This window comes from Stylophora pistillata, chromosome 1 (assembly GCF_964205215.1).
Source record: "Stylophora pistillata chromosome 1, jaStyPist1.2, whole genome shotgun sequence".
NCBI lineage: Eukaryota > Metazoa > Cnidaria > Anthozoa > Scleractinia > Pocilloporidae > Stylophora > Stylophora pistillata.
In genome coordinates, this window is record NC_142519.1 from 31,436,285 (window position 1) to 31,454,459 (window position 18,175).

The following is an 18,175-nucleotide window of genomic DNA, read 5'->3' on the forward strand; positions in this document are numbered from 1 at the left end:
GTGGTATTGTTGCTATTATTCACGTGTAGCTGTAACTTCACCTTTTATTTTGTTTTGTTTTGTTTTTTTTGTTTTTTTTAACGGCAAGAACATTGCTACTTGCCAGTCGGCGTTGACTAAGAAAACAATAGTTTTGCGGCTGAAGATGTACAGCCCAAAACCTACTTTTCAATTGCTCTCGCTTCTGAATTATTTACTGGTTACTGAATTAGTTTCATCAGTTGTCAACTTCCAAGGATAATTGGTCAAATTATTCAAAACTGGTACTCACTTCTTTGTGTTTTGACTTGCAAAGGTACTTAACCGTGGTTTTCTCTCTATCTTTTCCTCGTAATAGGGCCTTTCGTGTGTCAAGAAGCATTTGTCAGAAAGCAGTTCTCAAGGGGATGTCCTCAATAACACCACTGATGACAGCTCCTCTTCCGAAAGCGCCCCCTCTCCATCCCAGTCTCCTAGAAGTGACGCGGTATCGGGCTCTTGTTCCCCCCAAGCAGTTGTTCCTACCAATTCAAAACACCTCCATCTGTATAAGAGGGAGAAAACTCCTCTTGTCCTTAGAAGGCCGGTGCGCTGGCAAGCGAGGACAGCTGGGTTGTTGTTTCACAAAGCGTCGTCTGTCTATCACTCACTGGCTTGTACTTTTAATTCAAACGGCAAGTTTGGCCGTGGCCTGAAGAACTGTAAACTTGCGTTTAAGTGTCTAGAGGCTTCTCAGATTTTTGGTGTGGAGTCAGAAAACAAGAAAGGTAAGACTCAAGAAATACTCTTAGATCGCTTTAAGTCGGTAACAATTTCGCAAGGGTGGCCGGACATTGCTTTTTATAAATCTAAAAAAGGGAAAAATAACTTTTTCATTGTCCATGCGATTGGAATCCCTTAGCCTGCGATTAGACCCTCATTGTGGCCCTTCGGTAAGAGCCTTGCTTCGGCCACGGGAAAATATGAGGCCTTGGGAAACACGAACCAGGGAGGGGTCTGCAAGGGTATTAGCACTTATGATGAGGAACCCCGGTAAACCTCCCCTCGGTTCAAATCCGACCGCGGCGAAGAAAAGCGCGTCCTGGGGCGCTCAGTGAGGACCCAGCTGGTAGGCTAAGAAGCCCTCACCATCAACCAGATCTGATACGTTAGAATGAAAAAAATTAAAGCGGGAAAGGAATTTTTGATAGGCTTTACCTTCATGTTTGACAAAGCTCAGGAATACAGTATTTGACTGTTTGGCCCGAGAATTGCAATTATTCACAGAATCACCATAACGAGTGGACTGGCTGGCTAGTTCTGGCTCTTCTAAGTGCCCTGGGACATCTGTGTAAATATATTTATGGATTTGTACAAGTACAAGTACAGGTGCATAACAATAGGACATAGGTCCCCTACTTGGTTAATACACCCACTCCCAGCCCCGTAAAAAGAAAAAAACATCCCGGAAAGTGGTGAAAAATTTGTGGGAATACAACCATAATAGAACGTAAATGTATAAGAGGTAGTGATTGATGTTTTATTTTTCTGCCGGACTTTCGATACTAATCAAAAGCAGAGTCCACTTAGCGACCGGTGCTACTGAGATTCTGGGGTCATTGTGTTGCTAAGTACCTCTTTCGATAAAAATCTCTGGCCCGGTCCCGATTTCAACTTTGCGTAGCGCCTTATTTGCACAAGGCAGCTGTTTATGGCTTTTAGTCAGGGTCAAGTTGTTCAAGAAATTTCTTTTACATGTCTAGGTGACCAGATGCTGATTTCGGTACAGTTTGTTTGCGGTGACTCGTATTTGATGCTGGCCAAGTGTCAGGGGAATTTAGCAGTTCACCAGGAAGATTATCGGTTTAAATCTGAGGAAGACGTTTTCATCTCCGATGCAGCCGAGGAGTGCATTTCCGGTCAAGGAGAATATTCTTCTAGTGTCAAGTTTGTGTCAGATGTGGAGAAAAATTTACTGAAGAGGCAAGTTTGCTGATCAATCAATCGATGTCTCAACCCCTCAAAGTGACTATCATGTAATACCCCCCCCCCCTACAATATCAACCCTGGTTAAAAGATTAAGGTCTTAAGATTGAAGAAAATGATCACCAACTGTAGAAGTTCTTGATTGTTTGTGAGGTTGGTGGGTCGTCACCCTTAGAGATATGTTGCATTGTACTCATGTTGTCTTTTGATCTTCCCTAGTGTTAGCTTATATGACGCCGCCCTTCAACTCGCAACGACAGACACCAAAGCGGAGCTGGTGGTAAACTTAACAAGACGACTTGGGAACGCTAAGAACGAGTTGGGCGTGTTTTATATGAACAAAGCCGCTGCCCTGTTGAACAGCAGCTCAGAACCCTCCGATAAGGAGCGAGAACTGTGGCAAAAAAGTTTCTCTAATTTCGAAAGCGGTATTCGCACTTTTGATGCGACAGATGACAGGTTCGTTTGGAGTGTTTTTTGTTTATAAAGCTCACATAAAGGCAGGTCTTTACTAGTGGTGGAGTCGGAGTTGTAAGAGTGCCTGCAGTGTAGTGATAATCAATGGTGGGAGTCATAAGCAGAGTTGTGATCTTGACGGGAGCGGGGTCGAAATGATCAGAACTGTTTCATCATCTTATAATTTCTCTCAGGACTGTGACGCTAAGGAGCAGGTGAAAAATAGTGTGTCGCAGGGAAGGGGTACCTTACTCTACCTTGGATATGCTGGAGTCCCGAGAGTGAACCTGCTGAGGAGGTGTAATTTTGGAGGGTTTTCTTTTTTTCGGACGAGTTGTGACAAGCAAGAGGCGAGCGCCTTCCTCTCCTCGCGCGTAAATCGCCTGTCACTTGCTTCGACTCTTCTGAAAACACTAAAAATTAACAAACAAAGACAACAACAACGAAAGAAATCGTCTGTTTTGTAGGGTGCCTGAGGGTTGTATAGTCAAGTTCTCATAAAATCTTATACTTTGTTCAGGACTGAGAAGCGAAAACCATACTTGATATGTTTCTAAGGAAGTACTTTCAAAGACGCATTCGACCTTTGTTTTTAAATCAGTGGCTCAATTGGCATTGGTTTGCAATAATCTCTGTTGTGTTAGTCTTCAGTATCTTGCCATCGCGAGTACAGGTGGTGAAATAGGTCGTGATACCCATGGTCGTGATATGACGACCCATGGTCGTGATATTAACAGGTCGTGATACCCATGTGTATCTTCTGTGTCAATTTAACAGCTTTTCCTATTATTTTAACCTTCAGTGCAAACAAGGCGTTATTGCTGTCCAACTTAGGCCGTTTAATGCGGCTATGCGCTCAGGCCGTCGGAGGTGTGGAAACCAAGCTGACAGGAAGAAGGGGAGAATTCACTCAGGAGGAGAGAGGATATTTTAACAAGGTTCGACAACGTTTTTCACGTTGTTCCGCACAGCTCACGAGCTGCCGTCCACGGAGAGTGACTAGGCGTCGTAAACGTATTTGGTTATAACTATCGTCAGTATCTGAGCCACTGTGCACCCACTCCTCCCATAACCCAACAACAGTCAACTGATAACAACTTAGGGTTAATGTTGGGTCAGGGAAGGGGTGGGTGCGCAGTTGCTCACTTACTGAACTTAATCCTTAATTAATTTATTTGTTTGTTTCAAAAACATTGATATTACCAAACAAAAAAAGAAAAAAACACCATTAACTGTTAGCTAACAAATTTGTAACGGTGCATTATACCGTATTTCATCGAATAAGCGCTTGGATGCTTATTTAAAATTTCGGCTAAAAGGAAAGGCGCTTATTGGAAGGAGGGAGGAAACTGTTAACCCGTACTTAACCCAGTGTAGTTAAGCTTAAAAAGTTATCAATTAACGGGCCATTGGAAACCGGTTTTCGTTGTATCCCTACTATTAATGAGATTAAGGTAGGAGAAGGGGGGAATGCTTGTTTGATATTATGGCCAAGGGGTGGGCGCTTAGTTTAGGGAGGTCGCTTATTAGAGCATGGGCGCTTATTAGAGCGTGGCGGTTATTCGAAGATGTACAGTACTGTGGTTTAACAATACAATACACTGACATTATTTGCACTGCCAGTACTGCTTAAAGTACCGCTGTTTCGTAAAACCAACACCAAAGAGATCACAACTACCAATCAGAACAAAGGTTGACATCATCGATGACCAATGAAAACTCAAAGTAAAAACTCAAAGGTAACCTGCTTGAAGCACGGGAAGACGCGACTGACCAAGTTGGGATTGGTTTTGTATTTGCAATTGATTGGTTGAGAGAGTGGCACGAGTTTTCTGGACCAATCACAGGCGGAGCGAAGTAAAACAAAACCAAAGAAACCCAGGATCACTTTCGATACTCAGTTGAAAATTGCTCTAAGTTATTGAAATCCCTGACTGTCAGTATTTTGCGATTGCTTTGGTTTTTGCTCGCCCGCCACGGATGTGATCTAAAGACATATCTGTGAACGTCGCATCACGACCACACTTTATAAACTTTATGCAACCTTACAGCCTATTATATTTTATATTTCCTCTTCTTATTTGCACTTCGATTATTTTGAATCAAATCGACTGCTCCAAATAAAATTGCCCCTCCCCTCCTTTTTCTTTCCAGGCCTTTGAGTTCTATAACAAGGCACTTCGGTGTTTGGCCGAGAGGAAGAAAAGTCCAGAGGTGTGGGACACGGTCACATGGGAACTATCTGGCTCTTACTTTTCGATGGGGACCCTCCTACAAGATTTTGCTCCTCTTTCCACATATGCTCAGGAGCAGGTAACATAATTTTGTGACGCAATCAGTCAAGCGTCAGTTGACCGTGAATAGTTCGAAGTCCAGTCCAGTTCAGTTCCATTCATTTAAGTCTAGCGCTCCCATTCAAAGTCTGTGTGTTGTTCTTTATCATGCAAATACTGCCTGCTTTCTTGTTTTATTTTCATTTTATTTTTGATTTAGCGCTTGGTGGTATGGAATAGGGGAAATTGTTCTGTTTCTATCATGGAGTAGTTTAGGGACTGCTCATTATTTATCCCCTGGGGGATTCGGTGGATGTTGATTGTGTCAGGATAGAATTTACCTGATCCACCATAAGGCTCCTAATATTCTTATGACCCCCCCTTCCCTAATTGACAGTTAATTGGCATTCAATTTTCTTTAGAATCCCCCTTTGAACTCTGCTGATCCTCCCTATGTTCCCCCTGAACCACGTGATACCCTCTCTAGAAAAATTCCCCCCCCCCCCCCCCTGAGAAAGACATGACTACTAGAGGCGCAGTGGCCTCATGATAAGTGCGCTCGACACCGGATTGAGTGGTCCGGGTTCAAGCCCTGGCCGGGGACACTGTGTTGTGTTGTGTATTGTGGAGTAGAAATACTGCTAGTCGCTTCATTCTACGGAAACCGGATTTAAGCGCCGGCTCGATGGGCCACTTAGCTCGTAAACAGGCTTTACCTTCCCCCCCCCCCCCCCCCGGCGAAAAGTAATGACTGGTTTATTCGAAGCTCTTCCTCATGATCATCCCTCGCTGTTTCCTGAAGGAGATCTAACTTGATTCCCTATCATCTGCCTTCTTTGCCAGCCTAAGAACTTTTGTTTGTTTTGCCCTTTAGGTTGAACAGGAGGTGACTGAGCTGATGATGAAAGCACTCCGTCTTTGTGAGCCCAGTGTCACGGGGAGTACGCCACACATTAAACCCCGATCTGTTCATCAGCTCTACCATCGGATAGCTTCAATACACCATCGGCTGGCGTCTCTTTACCATAATTCTTATAGGAACCAGGTCAGATTCAGTAAAAAGTTGGGTTGATTTTTGTGAGGGGAAAAGGTTCTTAGCATGAAATGGAGAAGAATGACCCCGTCTCGTGGTGCGTCATGAGTGTTTTGGGTCGTTAGCTTGTTAGTGTTTTGACTTACGGTGATTGACTTGTTGAATGACAAATCGCTGAGTGGGCGGCTGATTGAATGATTGATTGCTAGCTCGTTTTTTTGCCCATTAACCGCACCAACAAACGGATAGACAGTTTGACTGACTGACTAACTGACTGAATGACAAAAATACGATTAACAAACTCATAGCTAAACGAGAATTGCCGGCCACTGCAAAAAATCTCATCATTAGAAATACAATTAACGAACATACAGTTAAACAAGAATTGCCAGCCACTGCAAAAAATCTCATCATTAGAAATGCAATTAACGAACATACAGTTAAACAAGAATTGCCGGCCACTGCAAAAAGTCTTATCATTACCACTCCTTAAACTTCTTGTATTTACTTTTTCCCTAAAATTTACAAACGTAACACCCCATGTCGACCCCTTGTCTCGGCTCTCAGTTGTCCTACCGAATTATTTCCAGCTATTTAGACAAAACTATGGCCCCCATCGTCAAAACTTTGCCATCATCTATCAAAGACAGCCAACACGCACTTCAAATTTTTCGCGTCTTTAATTTCCTTGGCTAAGACAAACTTCTTTTCACTATGGGTATTACATCTCTTTATACTGTTATTACCAATGGCGAAGGTCCTCTGACCCTCAAACATTTTTTTGATCAACGCACTAGATCTGAAACACTACTTTGCCTAGCCGAATTAGTGCTTACACTCAATTGTTTTCATTCGGGGACAACTATTTCAAATAAACTCATGGCGTAGCCATGGGTACCAAAATGGGACCCAGCTATGCCAATCTTTCTGTAGGTTTTGTCGAACACCAATTTTTCAGCCAATACAGCGGCCCCAAACCTGAACTCTACGGTCGCTGCATTGACGACTGTATCGGCGGTATCTCCTCTACCAGAGAGGAGCTAACTCAATTTATAACCGCAGTCAATTCCTGTCACCTGGCTCTAAAATATACCTTATTATTTAAGACATCAAAGTTTCAATTGAAGGCAACGATTTATGCACAGTGTGTATTACAAACCTACAGACTCACATAGTTACTTGTTGTATTCATCTTCGCATCCATCTCAAATCAAGAATTCCATTCCCTTTTCTCAGTTCTAAGACTTCGTTGTTTATGTAGTGATGACACTGAATTTTCTATAAATCAGAGTCAATGTGCCAGTTTTTCGAAAAACGTGGTTACCCTGTTTCTGTCGTTCAAGCGGGTCACCACCGCGCCCAACTTATTGATCGGCAGTCAGCGCTGCAATCGCCACAGAAGGAAAAGTCTGACCGCGTTCTATTCACTCTCATGTTTCACTCTCACAACCACGCAGTTAAGTCCATTATTCTCACAAACTTTAAACTACTTCAAAATGATCCAGAGACTGTGGCACTGTCTTTTCGCAACCTCCATTTATTTCATTCAAACGAGACAAAAACATAGGCAACTTTTTGGTTAGAAGTTCATTTCAAGCTAATGACCAACCCGGAACTTTGAAATGCTCTCGCGCACGAGGCAAAAGTTGTCCTTCCATTCACAACGCTGGGAAAATATTGGTACCCAAACGACCCATTAAGATTACTGATCACTTCACGTGTACCTCCGCCAAAGTCATCTGTTGCATAAATTGTACTTATTGCAAAAGATATACATCAGCGAAATAGGAAGACGACAAGGTGACCGATTCCGAGGACACCTTCGCGACGTAGAAAGGAATGACAAGGACGCATCAAAACCAGACACTTTAATCTACCTAGTCATTCCAAGCAGCATATAGGAGTCTGCGATCTTTCCTTACATTTAGGGAGCTCGGAAAGCCTCAAAACTCTTTAACAAAAGTTGATCTTTCAAATCGGCACTCTTAATCAACGAACGCTTTTCATTCTACCAGTTTATTCTCGTCTTTCTCGTCACCATGTTCCCACTAATAGCGTAGCTTCACTTTCTGCATATAAACACGCAGACAACCCACAATTCCTCCTTTCGCGCTGACGAAGGGCTAACATTCGAAACGTCAGCTTTTAAACCCTTTACGGTGGCCAATATACAATTTTAAACTTAGCTGATAAAACCAAATTACCTTGTTACCCCACCAGCACAGCACCACAGTTTCTATAGAAACTTACCTCCTTTATTAATTTGACTGAATGACCGGCTGGCTGGTTGACAGACTGACTGAATGGCTGGCTGGCTGGTTGACTGGTTGACTGGTTGACTGACTGGCTGACTGGTTGACTGGCTTATTAATTGACTGTTTGACTGACTGACTTACTGACTGACTAACAGTTTGACAGCTGACGTTTCGAGCGTAAGCCTTTCGTCAGAAACGTCAGCTTTTAAACCCTTTACGGTGGCCAATTTACATTATCAACTCGGTTGATAAAACTTAATTGCCTTGTTACCCCCACCGACGCAACGCCACAGTTTATTTAGAGACTTTCCCCCTCTGTAACTGTTTGACAGACCGGCTGACTGTTTGACTGACTGAGTTACTGACTGACTCACAGACTGACTGACTGATTGAATGACTGTCTGACCGTCTAGATAGACTTATGGAGTGGAGAGTTATGCGAACTTTTCAAGAATTTTAGTATAATTTAGTAGAATTTTAACATTCATTAGAGTTTCTCTTTTCAAGGCTGTTGACCACTCAAAGAAGAAAGCGCGCTCTCTAGCGGAGTTACACTACAGCAAGGCTGTGGCGTATTTCGATGCCTCGCGGTACCCCTCTGAGTGGATTCGAATTCATTTGGAGCAAGTCGCCATGTGTGAATATCACGTGACCACCTATGGTGGGTCCGCGGCAGCCATTCGTAGTCTACAGTCTGCTTTGGAGCATCTGTGCCAAACTCGGAAAGCTTTAGAATATTTGGGAACGTTGAATTTTTCCGATGGGAGTGAATGCAAGCCTTCAAAAGTCGATGAAGGTTCTGAGTTTCCGGCAGTCAACTGGGATGAGATCACAACGCTAGTTCCGATTTTGGAATCGCGTCTTACAAGTGTTTTGAAAGAACTTGTGAAAGCTAACAGCACGCTTAAGAACAAAGGAAAGTCGAGCAGGGACTGGGGAGGACTGGAGATGGCCAAGCAGATGTACTCTCTTGCATTGCGGAGTAGTAGTACCAGTGGGGTCGAGGATATTGTTAAAAAATGCCAGAGAATAGCTGAAACTCTCAAAAACCTCCAAAAAATTAAGAAGCAAACGCAGTAATTCCTATGAATCCAGTAAGACGCTAATGTACGATCCCCTTTACAATCAAACTCAAACTCCTTTCTAGCCCTTCCCCTTCCCCCTCCTTCCCCAACCCTCCCTTTCTAAGAAGTGATGTTACATTTGATTGAATAGAAAGGTAATGTAGGAGTCGTTTGGTTTAGAAAGATGGTTTTATGCTTCTGGTTCAAAATGAATTGTAGATTGCTCTAAATTATTACCTGACGTAGTAAGTTATCTGTAAAGCGCGCTGAGGTTATGTAGCTGTGCTCTAGAAGAATTTTGTTATGATTATTGTCGTTATCATCGTCATAATCATTATTCTTATTACTATTATTATTATCATTATATTGTTATTAAAGAAATTTCCATTTTGTAAAGAAAATTTTCCAAGTATTCTTGAGAGCAAACTCGAACTGATAGCTCGTACTCCATGCAGGTAAAATATCTTTATAATAATATAATAATAATAATAGCTTTTATTTATCTAGCGCTCAGATCCTGAGCTCATGGCGCTTTACAACACTGTTCGGGGGACTTAACAGGCTGCTAAGCAGTTTACAATCAATTAAAGGCGAATCCAACAGATGCCCCCTCCCTTTATAGGGGAATCCTTGTTTACAATATTTGCCTCATTAGCATAAGCAATTCAGTTTCTGATGAAGCTAAAAATAAATCAGTTCTGAATATCGAAAGGTCAAAGTACGATTAACTTGGCCAATGAATACGAGCCTGATGCATTGAATACTTTTTGTGCAACACGGGTTTAAAAACTCAAAATTTTTACCTAGAATGTATGAGCTCATTAGCGCTTTTGCCACCCAGAAATTTTGCAGTTTTTGATGGACTATTTGTCCTTGAATATTACACCCAAAGAGCTAAAAATTTCACCATGTACTAAGGTTTTCTAGCTCTTTAGCTGCCTGAAGTCAATTTGTATCTAACATGCTTCCTTCTTTACGCAAAGCCGTATGCAAATGAGCAAAAATGTAAACAATGACGTCAGCATGAATCAGCGACCTAACCGGTGCACTACTACATAAATGTCTAGTAAATAAGTGTGCGCTTAACTTGCCGTTCACAACATGAAACAATCCCGACGTTTTCATCTGTTGCTGACAATGATTTAGCAGAGAATGTTACAGAGGAAACAAAAATGAGATAAAAGAATTTAGTTTTTGTCATCGATTTTCTTGTGACTGTTGGCCCGTGTTACTGACTCGGAAAAATCTAAATTCCTTTTTTTTAACGAAATTAAATGAAAAAGGAAAGGCTATGAAAAATAGGCGGTTCGCGTAAACAGGATAGGGGAGTGGATGGATTATTTGAGGTATCAAAGTAAAGATAATGCGTTATTTCTTAACAAATATGTTTTGGAATCCGCTTATTTCGTCTTTTTTTTTTCTGCTAAAAGTCACCACTTTCTCACGGCTAAGCCGAGAGAAAGTTTTTACACGCTTAAAATTCATTTTGCCGAATAAAGATCCAAGATGATCGGTTCACCATCCAGCTTGGAAATGACACGGTGAAGAGTGCCCACCATCTTAATCTGGTTCAGAGGTATTTGTATTCACAGGAAACTACACGTACGATATCTTGTCCTAGGAGGTGTGGGAGGGGAACCACTACTCCCAAGCCACTAGAAAATTTGGAGAGTGTGACCTCTGAGAAAGAGATAGCACTCGTCTGATATCTCGAGGATGATTCCCTTGTGGAGAAGTTAGCTCTCTTACCTATGACCAGCGATAAGGTATCTTCGTAGAAATAAAAGTATTACAGTGAAAATTCACGTCAGAAGGTGGAAAAATTAAAAAAACAACAAAAATGACCTCCAACATTGGCCGCCGACTTACCGAAAACCTTCTCCCACTCTAATATCTCCGTTAATTAAAAAGTTAACCTGACTGCAGTCAAGGTTAGATAACGGATGAAGGGAAATTGGAAGAACAGTCGCACAGAGAAGCCAAAAATTGCAGTTTTTCACCCCATCTGTACTTGATAGTTACAACGTTAGATTGTTCCTACACTTTTGAATTCTGTCCTGATATCCTTTGCTGTTGCATGAAAATAGTTTAATTTATTTTCTGTGTTCTAAACTAACAAATTAGCTCAGTGTTCTTTCGTTGAATGAGGTTGAAATAACGTTTCCCGGATGACAGATTTTTGGTCGTGCAACAACCGAGAAATACTGGGAACTATACTGCTGACAGTGCAAAATTTTTTCGCGCCAATGTTCGCGAACATCGATCTAAAGCAGAACAATCAACATGCAACAAATCGGCTTTTTTGTATCACCAGTCGGTGCTTACGAAATCAAGGCAGATGATGATGGTATTACAAGTATTAATCTGAAAGGAGAGGCGATAGAGGCTACTGAAGAAAACAAGAAACTGGACCCAAATAGTCGCTCCACTCGACACATCGAGGAATGTATCACTTGGATGGATGCATATTTCTCAAATTCTCTGATTCAGAAAGTTAAGGTGCCATCTCTGAACGTCCAAGATTATGAAGAAAGCAAGCCATTTTGCTGCAAAGTCTGGAAGATTCTTAAAGATCGGGTGAAGCCAGGAGAGACGGTAACTTATGGAGAACTTGCAAATATGGCGGGCAATCCCAAGGGTGCAAGAGCTGTTGGGATGGCGATGAAGACCAATCCTATCCCCATTATTGTGCCTTGCCACAGAGTTGTCAAAAGTGGAGGTGATCTTGGAAATTATAGCTCATATAATGGTGTTGTCACCAAGAAATGGCTTCTTCAACACGAGAAGGCCATCATTTAAACTTTTGCAACCAAACATGAGTGGCGATTTTCTCCATCCTCTTCTCTATACATTTGTTAGTACTGACGAGGAGAATTCGTTGAACAATCTAAGTTCCTTAGGTCAGCGATCATTTTCTACATTCTCATGATCTTAATGAATGATTCACCAATTTTTTGTAGGAGAAATTGAATGCTGGTATTAGGGGTAAAAAAAGGTCCATAAACTTCAGTTATTCAATTATTTAGGAACTCTCCCATATAGAAGAGTGACTGGAAGATGTAAAGGAATTCACAAACCTGATTCATCTTCACTGTGTTAATCTTAAATCACTACATGAAAGCTCCAAGTAGACGAGTCTTTAGCAATGACCTTGTAAAATGTCTCTGAGGTGGGTTATTAAGATTGTGTTGTGACATAGTTGTAACCTTTCATCAGATAGTTGTGTGATATGCTCCTTAAGCTAAGTTTTGCATTTTTTACCATCTGCAAACTACAGCATGAATTACACTTAAGTATTTACCTGATGTGGCTTGTGCAAGGGCACCTGTTCATTGAAAATAATCATTCTCAGGCAGGCATTCTGTCTTTTATTTCTTACTCTAGTTTGTTTTGTTTTTGTTTGTTTTGTTTTCAAAGAAAAGTAAAAAGAAAAGTCAATAAGTGAGCTACTGCAAGTAGATTAAGCTGCATAATTATATATGAAATGTCAATGGTGTATGATATGAAAGATGTAGCTTCAGCTTGGAGTGACTCCCCCCTCCCACCCCACCCTATCAAAAGTTGTTCATAGGGTGAAGAAAACTTCCTCTAATTCTCCATGTGACTGTTTTCTCATGTTTGCAGTTCAAATTATCTTGTGGTTAATTTGATCATTAAGTACTCCAACCTTCAAGCTACCTAAATATAGATAAGGTGTAAAAAAAGTTATTTTAAGGGTATCAGATTCAACTAAATAAAGGAATGCGTGGGAAATCCTACAATCAGCATAGTTCCTGACAGACTGCTACACCCAAATTGGCTTGTATTAATTCCTTTTTAAAACAAAGGGAGAAATTGATGTAACATCACATGTCACTTAGGGTAAAATTACAAGCTCACCTGACAATGAAATACAGGACCCTATGTATGTCACATCATGGTAAGTATAATTTGCTAGAATTTGAATAGTGTTGCATTTACTTTGAGGGTTAATTATCACAACACCTAGTTTTGATAACCAAAGAACTCTGTAAAATACCACAACCACAAAGCTTTTGATATCTGTATAGAAATGAAGTAAAGACTGCCTAATGCTCTAGGTGCCACAATCAAGGAATGAGTAGCATTCACAAAGCAGTAGGAACAGTTATGCACATCACTGACTCCTCTAAGGGAATGTTCTTGAAACTGCCCTTAGAGGGGAGATAAAATATTTGCATAAGTGTGACTGATGCAAGTGCCTGGACATTTGAAAGGGACACCCAAAGATGTAGTGAAGAATTCTTTAATTTCTCACAGAAAGAATTTGATTACAGGCAGTTATAATTTTAAAAACTTTAAATGTTAGAGTGAAACACCTGCTTCTTGTAGAAGAGTTAAGTGAGACAACCATCTCTTTCAACTACTCTATGGGCACTGTTGCTTGCTTCTTAACAGAGAATAATCCAGGCATGGTCCTCAATCTTTAAGAGTTTCAATCAAGCATTATCAGAGACTCCTTGCAGACTTGCCAGCTCACATTAGTTAAGATGTCATGTTATCTAGCAGGCTAAGAAATGCTCATGGTGAGGCACTTATCATAAGGGCCAGCTTGAAGGCTAAAAATAACTTGGCAAACAACTTTAATTTACATGATAATTTGAAATTTAGCTAAAACTGAAGAAATTACTCTGAGACTTTGGGTATTAACTCTCCATACTCTAAATCAAGAGTCCACTCCAGGAGCCCCTTGCTGGTGTAGTAAGGTTACTAAACATACGAACATTGATATCAAGCATTGGTGCAGTAAGACTGATGCATGATACCCAGTTAGTCTTCAGCCACACATGGACATCTTCCCTGCTTTCTGCACCAAATGTTCATTTTCCCCTTGAGATTGGTAGTTGTTATTGATGTAAGGCCATCCTGTTAACCCTTAAACTCCCAGAAGTTAACAACATCAAACTCCTTACAATTTCATTAAGTTACCTTGTAAACCAGGTTATGAGAAAAGACAAGCTCATCAGCTAGGTGTTATTTTGGAATGAGAACAAATTCTCCTGTCTAAAAAGTATGGCAGTAAGTTTGGAGAGTTAATCATTGGATCCCAAAGTTTAAAGGATTAAAACATTTTGTATCCCATTGTCTGACCCTCCCATATTTTGAAGAAACTAACAAGATGCTTTATACAGATACAGTAACTAATCAATGCAATTCTTTTTCTTGCTAAATTCACATTTTCCCTTGTATTTTAACACAAGATGGAGACTTGAATTTTAATTTCTTTTCTCAATTTCCTAGCTTTTATTTAATATCAGTATTAACCCATGAACTCCCATTAGTAACTAGACAATTTCTCCCCACCATATCAATACAATGTGAAGCAGACAAGTGACGAGAATAAAAATATCAATTAGGAAATTATTACAGGGCCCAACACTAACTTTTCAACTTACTAGCCAAGTGGCTGGTGACAACTTTGATGTTACAATAATTTCAGTTTGTATACTAGCCAAACCAGCTAATGGAAATTGAAAACCACTCGCCAAAACTGAATTTCTACTAGTCTGTGGCTAGTTGGCTTCCATCAGTGTCGAGCTCTGTATTAGTTGATCCAATATCAAATTCTCCAAACTCACATCATTAGAATTGTATAGCAGACAATTAAGAGAATTACCGATGATATAAAAACAAGATCTTGGGAGTGAAAGGGTTATTAAGCCTATAAAAATTTTTAAAGTCAAGTGAATGTGCACACCCAGGCTTTTCTCAAACTCTAGCTATCTTCGTTAACTGCTTTGCCCAACAACCGACCCACTTTCAAGAAAGGGATAACGATGGGAAACAGAACATTTGATAGGGATGGCTTTCATTTAAATACAAGTGTTTATTGTTTGTAAAAGCTGGGTATGTTCTTCACAGGAAGGTAATGCTTGAGAACATGTATAACCTCCATGTGATAAAATTGTGATTAACTTCTCAGTTGTTCCAGGCAATTGGCACATACAACTTGTCCTCACTCAATTTTCTCTAGGCTGCTTTTCATTCAACCAAGTGCCTGAAATGGGCTCCAGGTTGAGAGTTCTTCTGTATGGGGTGTTCAACACTTCGTAGGACTTTAAAAAACGTTTGTAGCAGCAAAACAATGCCTGCCTTGAGTTACAACCTTTTAGTTTTCAACAGGTGTAGGTTGTGGCAAAATAACTTGCACCACATAGCCCTTGGGAATTTTTGCCTCTCCTATTGTGGTCTTGTCAATCAACATTCGCCCAGCATAAAACCATCTCTGCTTTGATGGCTCGACCCCTTCCATTTTTTGAAGCTTTTTCTTAATTTTAAGGATAGTGTCTGAAGTATATACAGTCATTTTAAGGTCCTTGCCAGTTGACAAGCGAAGTTTAATATACAGTTCTTCCCCTGTAGGCACTGAGTCATCATCTTCAACTTCTGCACTGGCCTCACCACTAACATCTTCATCTCTGATTAAATTTGTTGGCTTGCTCACACAGTACACTGGAAGGACATATCTGTTACCAAGTTCATCATATGCATCTTGCAATGATCCTTAAAGAGAAAAAATTTATGGTTAATGGATGGAGAACCAGGAAATCTTACCCACTTTTGTGTCAGACCACCACCCTCTTTCCTTTACATTTCTATATATGATAATAATACAAGGCTCTCAAAGAACTCTGGAATAACCTGAGTTGTCAACAGTCTTCCAAAGTCCAAGAGAGATAAAAGGGTCAAACAATGAACACCACTTACTGAACAAATTTGAGGTCTATACTGTAAGATATCAACCCAAGTTTTTTCACTCAATAAATCTGAGTGGAAAATACAAGGTTTTGAAACTTACAGTACAAGCTGAGAAAACAAGGATAGAAAGATATTAATCTTATTTCTGAGTTCAAATAGAGGGGAAAGAACTCAAGTCAAACAAACTTTTTGATTCAGCAAGATTACTCAAATTTAACAAGTACTGGTTATTATCTTGATCAAACACCAAATTCTTGTAACCAATTTACAAGGAAACGAGTGGCAGTTGGAGGGGAGAATTAACAATCGGATATTGGGAGTAGAAAAGGGTTAATTGTAACCTTGGGAAAATTATCATTTAACATCTTGATTGTTGAGAGTGTTTAGAATCACAATTCATGACCAACACAACTACTCAGCTATTACATTCAAATGAGCATCTGAAGATACACGAAATGTCTTTTAATTGCTCAAGAAAGGAAATATTCAATTTTCTTTGGCATGGTTGGAAAGTGTATTTTTAATGTACCTCCCTCGGGCAAGTGCAGCTTTCGAACAAACCGATTGATCAGGTGAGAGTAATTTCCGCTTCACCCACACTAACTTATCTCGATATGTTCAGTTAAAATATGACCAACATAAACTCCCGCATAAATTAAACTACATCTTAGTGTTTAAGTCGACTTATGTCTCTATATGTATTGTTAGGCTACAGTTTGTTTGAGTTTCTATTACCATTTAAGTAAACAATACAGCAATGGGACAAGAAACTAAATATAGTCATTTGGAAGCGCGATCTTTCATCGAAACATTTTAAAAATTAGCAATCGGACCATCTGTGGCACAGACAGTCATTCGTAATCCGCAGATGCACTTTAACGAACAGAAGGCGAACCTACTGTCTAAAATCATGACAACAGCAAAAACATATATTGCACACTAACTTTAAATCCGCTTTTTGACATGTCGTAGATCGCTATAGGTAACTAAATCCTCCCATTAGAGGCGTTCAAAGACCCATAGGAACATGGGCAAAATTTAAAGCAAATACTGCGACAAAATTAATTGCTATGGTATTTCTTGCGTGACTTGCGCGATCGTTCGGGATCCAGTTCTGGTTCTCTCGCCGTACTCGAAATCGAGATAACTTTCTTAGCGCTCACCTGTAGGAAGAGTAATGTTTGCTCCATCTACAATTGCCTGCGCCCAAGTATGGTCGTCCGTTTCAGCAGCTGCTCTTAATGCATCCCAAATCTCCTTCCGCCCTTCAAAAGCAGGCGCAGTCTCCCAAAACTCCTCTCTTTTACTGCGGAGTTGGCCCTCTGTTAGAGGCATTTCTGAAGTCCATGGCGGCCTCTCTTTCTTTAGTGGTTGATTGCGGCCTAAAGTAACTGCAAAATAAAAGAGTATCGAACAATTAAAAGCGCCTTAGTTTTGTTAACCCCAAATAATCGACAATAGAACATGTCAAGATATAAAGGGAAGACAGAAACTTGTACATTTAACGACCGTACCTCCTGGCGTACTACCAAATTGATCGCTACCAGAGCTGACTCTTATGCTTGGTTCTCGAGATGTTCCCATACAACCACCCATAGTTATGACTGATTAAGAGGGTGACGCAAAAAGAAATTACACTGCATCGCCAAAGCGGCGGTAACAGAGGTTGTTTTCCCCCATTACGATGCAGATCTCTTCTTCTCTGCTAGCGTTCAAAAAGTTCCTGCGAAATCAATTTATATTCGCTCGATACGTGACGTCAAAGGTAAACAGAGGCAGACATGCGCGCCTCTATTACTATTTTCTCGTTTCCCATTTGTTCAATTTGCTGCATTTCAGTATTTCCGAACAAAATTGCAGAGTGACCCTGGTTCACCTTGGCACTTTTGTAAATGGAACACTGAATTTTACCTGGAATCTTGCATCTTTCGTTATTTTAAAGTTTTCCCTTATTAATTTCAAACCGGTAATCATTTTGCTGTTCCTCAAGCAAATTAGCAGTACTGGGTGTTTGTCACAAATATCAGTTTTCAATCCCGGTGATGTCTTTACTCAAGAAAAATTAACATTATCCACTGACCAAATAAATGCAAAGCATAACACAATTTGCATCCTCACTGAATTTCAATTGTGGATACCAAACAAAAAAACTTAGAAAATGGGAAAAGTGCTTTCATCATTTATAAATGGGATAAAAGTGGCCAAAAATGCTTCCTTCAACGGCAGGTACAAAAAGCAGGTTACAGGTCACAGGTCACAATCAACAGGTCACAATTAAAGAGTTATACATCGGATAGAGTAAAGGCATTGCATTATAGTGTTCCATTTTCGGTCGTCAGAAATGAACATATAATATACATGAACATATAATATACAATTGTGACCTGTTAATTGTGACCTGTGACCTGCTTTTTGTACCTGCCGCTTCCTTCA

The 18,175-nt window shown here is 40.4% G+C and overlaps 3 protein-coding genes across 4 annotated transcripts in view; 2 read left to right on the forward strand and 1 right to left on the reverse strand.

Moving 5' to 3' along the window:
- LOC111342850 (erythroid differentiation-related factor 1) overlaps positions 1 to 10,229 on the forward strand; it is a 37,221-nt gene extending 26,992 nt beyond the window's left edge. For both annotated transcript variants that reach the window (XM_088750775.1, XM_088750779.1), the window contains 7 exons: positions 338 to 746; positions 1,722 to 1,941; positions 2,164 to 2,403; positions 3,203 to 3,338; positions 4,555 to 4,713; positions 5,548 to 5,718; positions 8,469 to 10,229. In XM_088750775.1, the coding sequence (XP_088606901.1) occupies positions 338 to 746; positions 1,722 to 1,941; positions 2,164 to 2,403; positions 3,203 to 3,338; positions 4,555 to 4,713; positions 5,548 to 5,718; positions 8,469 to 9,041 (1,908 nt within the window). In that variant the 3' untranslated portion in view covers positions 9,042 to 10,229. The remainder of the gene's footprint in view (positions 1 to 337; positions 747 to 1,721; positions 1,942 to 2,163; positions 2,404 to 3,202; positions 3,339 to 4,554; positions 4,714 to 5,547; positions 5,719 to 8,468) is intronic.
- Positions 10,230 to 11,244: 1,015 nt separating this feature from the next.
- LOC111342845 (methylated-DNA--protein-cysteine methyltransferase) lies at positions 11,245 to 12,786 on the forward strand. The gene has a single exon (XM_022949966.2). It carries the CDS (start codon positions 11,309 to 11,311, stop codon positions 11,822 to 11,824), a length of 516 nt encoding a protein of 171 aa, XP_022805701.2. The 5' UTR covers positions 11,245 to 11,308; the 3' UTR covers positions 11,825 to 12,786.
- A 487-nt stretch (positions 12,787 to 13,273) lies between these two features.
- LOC111342846 (ubiquitin domain-containing protein 2) lies at positions 13,274 to 17,501 on the reverse strand. The gene is made up of 3 exons (XM_022949967.2): positions 17,257 to 17,501; positions 16,906 to 17,133; positions 13,274 to 15,547 (listed from the first exon to the last, which is right to left on the reverse strand). Exons 1-3 carry the CDS (start codon positions 17,336 to 17,338, stop codon positions 15,153 to 15,155), a joined length of 705 nt encoding a protein of 234 aa, XP_022805702.2. The 5' UTR covers positions 17,339 to 17,501; the 3' UTR covers positions 13,274 to 15,152.
- Between the last annotated feature and the right edge of the window lie 674 nt (positions 17,502 to 18,175).

Excerpts from the sequence above, each read along its gene's own strand:
- LOC111342845 (XM_022949966.2), top strand. The coding sequence starts at position 11,309 with ATGCAACAAATCGGCTTTTTTGTATCACCAGTCGGTGCTTACGAAATC.
- LOC111342846 (XM_022949967.2), bottom strand. The coding sequence starts at position 17,338 with ATGGGTGGTTGTATGGGAACATCTCGAGAACCAAGCATAAGAGTCAGC. Across the intron at positions 17,134-17,256 it reads ATTTGGTAGTACGCCAGGAG|TTACTTTAGGCCGCAATCAA; the intron begins GTACGGTCGTTA and ends TTTATTTTGCAG. Across the intron at positions 15,548-16,905 it reads AAACATTACTCTTCCTACAG|GATCATTGCAAGATGCATAT; the intron begins GTGAGCGCTAAG and ends TTTCTCTTTAAG.